This window comes from Lichtheimia ornata (genome assembly GCF_029851405.1).
Source record: "Lichtheimia ornata isolate CBS 291.66 chromosome Unknown scaffold00245, whole genome shotgun sequence".
In the NCBI taxonomy this organism is placed as follows: domain Eukaryota; kingdom Fungi; phylum Mucoromycota; class Mucoromycetes; order Mucorales; family Lichtheimiaceae; genus Lichtheimia; species Lichtheimia ornata.
Genome location: NW_026695564.1, coordinates 1 through 5,315, shown reverse-complemented (window position 1 = coordinate 5,315; position 5,315 = coordinate 1). Strand labels below are relative to the sequence as shown.

The following is a 5,315-nucleotide window of genomic DNA, read 5'->3' as shown; positions in this document are numbered from 1 at the left end:
CTCTTACCTTGGAGATTTTACCATTGTACGTATCATTACACGTGACAAGTTGGCGAGGCTACCAGGGGGACTCACAACAAAACTTCAGTTCACATGTTTTGAAAGATGACTCAAGATTCCAAAGACATACCGAAAGCGTTGGCAAAATTCGTTGCTGAACCAGAAGAGTTCTCAGCTGGCGACAAGAAGAACCCTCTTACTTGGTTTAGGCGTATTGATCGTATTCGTCGCTCATTGGGATGGAAGGATGAAACTGCAATCTTGGTGGCGGCTTCCCATTTACGTGGTCGTGCCGAGTTGTGGTGGGACTCTGTTGAACATCGAGTGACGGATTGGAAGAAGTTTGATTTTGAATTCAAGAAGCAGTTTTGTGCCGAAATGGAAGACGTCTGGTGGGGTGAAATTCAAACCAAGCAACAAGAGAAAGGTGAATCGGTGGACGACGTGGCGTTAACATTGCGTGATTTGTTCAAGTTGGTGGAGATCAAGGATGAAAAGATCATGGTGCGTTATCTTATCCAAGCCTTGCGAGCCGACATTGCTGTTGAAGTGGAAAGGCGAGGACTTCCTAAAACATGGGAAGAAACAGTATCGCAAGCACGCAAGGTTGAACAAATTAATCGCAAGTATCAAGCTCCTACTCTTGCACCTACTGGAAATCGGATTGGTGGAATAGCTGCTGCATCAAACTATTCATCGGCTTCATCATCTGCATCGTCATCCAACAAGGAAGATGAAACAAGTAGCATTGGAAGTACGTTGACTGAATTGGTGAAAGAGATGCAAGCGTTGAAGATAAATTTGGTGGATCGTAAAGAAAAGCCAAGACGACCAGCTGGACCAATCAAGTGCTTCGTGTGTGATGAAGAAGGGCACAAGTCATTCCAATGTCCTAAAAAGCAAGAGGGAAAAGACCAAGGGCGTCAGTAGAGGGGAATATTGACGCCCCAAACAAATCCGAAACATCCCCAAAACATACAAGGCCGAAAGACACTAGTGAGGTGAAACTAGTGGAAACTGCTGAAATTTATACAGCCCAAAAACGCCAAGTCGCTCCTTCTTCTGACGGAATATCACCACCACCAAAAAGACGAGACAACAAGGAAAGTCCAATTACTCAAGACGTCGAAATGGAGGAAAGACCAATCAGTAACCAAGTGCCGAGGAGAAAAAGAAATCCACCGAGGAGATTGCCAGTACGACTCAACAAGAAGGATGTATGGAAAAAGCTGGCACAAACGGAAGCTGGGTTATCCATGGCCGATTGGGTGTCTCTTGATAAGGCTGCATATAAAGATGTAGTCGATGGATTGAGATACTTGCATGGTCGAAAGGTCAAGAAGGTGGCGTCATCAAAAGCTGTCAATCTCGTGGATGTCGAAGTGGATGAAGATGAAGATGCACAAGAATCCGAGGACATGGAGGAATCGGAATGGAGCGAAGACTATTCATCCACTGAAGAATCGGAATATGATAGCGACGACACCGAGTGCAATTATCCTTATGACTATGAGACAATGAAGAAAAGTCGTCCCATGAGAGCCCCTGTGGCTATAAACGGAGAAGTTGTGCAAGCTGTTTTCGATTCGGGAGCAAGTGTTTCAGTCATTAGTCGCAAGTTGGCACAAAGATTGGTTCTCAAGGAAAACAAGGATGAATTATATCTTACCGGCATTGACAAGGAAATTGGAGAGCCAAGTCGTATTGCACCCAATGTGCCAATCAGAGTTGCAGGGAAGTTGAGGCATGAGCATATGTGTATTCTTGATACTGAGCGGGACCTTTGTTTGATAGGCATGACGTGGTTTAGAGCCCACGATGTGAGACTTGTACACAAGACCAATACCATTGTCATCCCTACCAAACAAGGAACCGCCAGTGTCGAGTTGCAAGGCCAAAGCATTGAAGACAAAGAAGAAGCCATGGAAACACCTGCACCCATTTTATCGGTATCCATTCGAGACCAAAGTGACCCAGTCAAGGATGTTGTTGGGTACATGGAGGAAACAATGACTGAACCGGATTATGGACCATTGCCAGGAGAAGTGGAAGCCATCTTGAGTGAATTTGATGATTGCTTCGTCGAAAACTCTGGATTGGGAAGGGTTGAGGAAATTGCTCACACTATTGAAACCACTACCGACAGGCCAATTCGCTCAAGACCTTACCGCTTATCATGGGAAGAAGAAGAGTGTTTACGCAAGGAAATCGACCAATTATTGGAGTTGGGCTTGATAAGACCATCCAAGGGAGAGTGGACTTCACCAGTCTTCTTTGTACGCAAAAGGAGTGGAGCTCTACGACTCGTGGTAAATTATCAACGCCTTAACTCGATCACTGTCAAAGATGCTTTTCCTTTACCTCGTGTTTACGACTTGTTGGATTCGTTGGGTGGTGCAGAATGGTTCTCAACTTTGGACGCTGCAAGCGGCTATTGGCAAGTACCCATGGATGAGGATTCAGTGGAGAAAACAGGATTCGTGTGCCGACAAGGAACTTTTGCATGGAACGTGATGCCTTTTGGATTAACTTCGGCGCCAAGTACGTATACTCGGATGATGGAAAAGTTGCTTGGACCATACATTGGGAAGTTCTGTTATGTCTTTATCGACGATGTGGTGGTTTTCTCACGTACCTTCAATGAACACATGCAACACCTTGTCAAGATCATGGACATCTGTAAGGCAGCAAACCTCAAGTTGAAGAAGTCGAAATGCGTGTTCGTGCAAAGAAAGGTGGAATACCTGGGTCACGAAGTTGGTCGGCAACAACATGGAGCTGGTTTGTGGCCTTGCGGAAGAAACGTGGACAAGATTATGAACATGCGTTCACCCAAGAACGAACGAGAGCTGCGATCGGTGTTGGGTTTGCTTAACTTTTATCGGAGATTCGTGCCGAACTACGCTGAAAGAAGTGAGCCATTGACAAGACTACTGAGCAAGGGACGCACCTTTACATGGGAAGAAGAACAAGAAAAAGCATTCAAGGAACTCAAGGAATATTTTACCAAGCCACCCCTTTTGGATTTTCCGGATAGAGAAAAGGTGCAGATTCTCACGACTGATGCCTCGACCACAGCTATTGGAGCTATACTTTCACAATCACCAACCGGTTCAACAGACGGAGAAGGAATCATTGCTTATGCCTCAAGAAAGTTTCGTGGATCAGAACTCAATTACTCAGCAACCCATTTGGAAGCCTTGGCAGTCGTTTGGGGCATCAAGCAATTTAGACACTACCTTGCTGGAAGAAAGTTTGTGTTACGCAGTGATCATGCAGCCTTGCAATTTGTCCTCAGCAACCCGAGCCCCAATCCCAAGATGCAAAGATGGGCCGCGGCCATCATGGAGTACGACTTTATTTTCAAACACCAACCAGGATCAAAGAACCCGGCAGATCCCCTCTCAAGAATGATTCATTGATAAGAAGAAATACAAGGGACCTCAATATGACGTATGGATAACAATATGCCTTTATGATTAAAAGAATACAATTCCGATCCTTAGATTAGACATCTCAAAAATATAAAAGCAGTGTACTTTTGAATCAAAATAAATCATCGTATTATCTTCTCTTGAAAAAGAACGTGACCCTGTGTTGAGTTCAATCCTTAAAAGCCGACCTTGAATGGAGTATCCTAGATACCTGGCTCTATATTATTACCTTGCCAACAAGCGGTATCCCTTAGGTGCAACCGAAACGGATAAACGCAGGCTACGTGATCAAGCCCGAAAGTACTGTTCCGTTAATGGAAGACTATATCGGAAGGGCGAAGGCAATCAAGTATATCCAGGGCGAGAAGTATTACATCAAGGCAATGCAGAGGAGGTCATCAACAAGGTCATTTAGGATCAAACAACACATGGAGAAAGCTGCAAATCCAATACGATTGTCCCAAGTTATTTAATCAAGTCAAGGAAATTGTGAGGTCTTGTCCTACTTGTCAAGCTAGGAAAAAGAAAAGCCCCAAGAAGAATGAACCAATGAGGCCAATACCCACTCCCTCAAGACCATTCTACATGTTGGGTTGTGATGCTGTTGGCCCAATTGATCCAATAAGCAAGAACAATAATCGGTATTTGCTGGTAGCCATTGATTATCTTACTAGATGGCCAATGGCGAAAGCAGTACCTGATATCACTGAAGAGACGACAAGTGCCTTTCTTTACGACATCGTTAAGGATTATGGAGTTCCTTCATACTTACTCACTGATCGTGGAAGTAATTTTACTTCCCGATACACCAAGGCCTTCCTCAACAACCTGGAGTGCAGACATCTTACAACCACGGCCTATCGGCCACAAACAAACGGCATGTGTGAGAGGTTAAACCAAACCTTGGTTCAAACTTTGGCGAAGATCATTCGTGACAAGGATGCCGAAAATCGTTGGGATGAATACGTTGGTGCAGCTCTTTTGGCTATAAGGACAATGCCAAATGAATCGACAAAGTATTCACCAGCAATGTTGTTATTTGGTTATGAGATGAGAACGCCTTCCACTTGGCCAGCCCCACAGCGTGATTACATTGAAGGAGAAATTATTGAAGAAGTCGAACGAAGAACAAGAATCATCCAATACTTAACAAGTACTCTACATGCAAAGGCGAAGGAAACAGCTGAGAAGGAAAAGAAGAGGCAAAAGCAAAGATACGATCAAGATGTACATCTTCGACGTCGCTTCAAGTTAGGTGAACAGGTGCTCATGAAGGATAGTGCACCAGTTGGGAAGTTTTCTGATCGGTGGATTGGTCCACTCACGGTGACAAGGGTCAATGATAGTGGTACCTATCATTTACAAGGACCAGACATGAGACGGCTACAAGGTGCAGTGAACGGGGATAAATTGGTGCCCTATTATCAGCACAAGCGAATGATTCCCGATGTCCAAGTTCAACAAGCGGCTCAAAGATTTGAAGCTTGGATCGATCGACACGAACCAAGGCAATGAGTGGGCAGTCTTCGGGCTAGGTAGGGGCAAATGACACGATGTGTTGCTGGTTTTCCGCCCTCGCCTGCCCAATCGAGAAAAGCTCGGTCCTTCTTTTCTTTCGGTCCCGGATTGCCACGTGGGAACCGATCTTTCGGATTTTGCTGCCTTTATTTCTTTTCGCACTACACATTCATTCTTTTACTTATTTGACAGGTCCCTACACTTTCTGATGTTATATGCTTTACCCTTGTTATTCCATGATCTCTATTTAACACTAACACACAAAAGACAGGTCCCATGAAGACACCTTTATTATCATCACTATCCCCTTTACCTCTATTATCCATGTCATCCCAAAGGTCCCGAGCTATGTTATCATCATTT

The 5,315-nt window shown here is 44.6% G+C and overlaps 2 protein-coding genes across 2 annotated transcripts; both read left to right on the top strand.

Moving 5' to 3' along the window:
• Positions 1 to 3,627: 3,627 nt before the first annotated feature.
• O0I10_013110 (uncharacterized protein) lies at positions 3,628 to 3,849 on the top strand (the record flags this gene model as incomplete). Its single annotated transcript, XM_058492950.1, has 1 exon — positions 3,628 to 3,849. One exon carries the CDS (start codon positions 3,628 to 3,630, stop codon positions 3,847 to 3,849), a length of 222 nt encoding a protein of 73 aa, XP_058336285.1.
• Positions 3,850 to 4,019: 170 nt separating this feature from the next.
• On the top strand, positions 4,020 to 4,949 carry O0I10_013109 (uncharacterized protein; the record flags this gene model as incomplete). Its single annotated transcript, XM_058492949.1, has 1 exon — positions 4,020 to 4,949. One exon carries the CDS (start codon positions 4,020 to 4,022, stop codon positions 4,947 to 4,949), a length of 930 nt encoding a protein of 309 aa, XP_058336284.1.
• Positions 4,950 to 5,315: the final 366 nt, after the last annotated feature.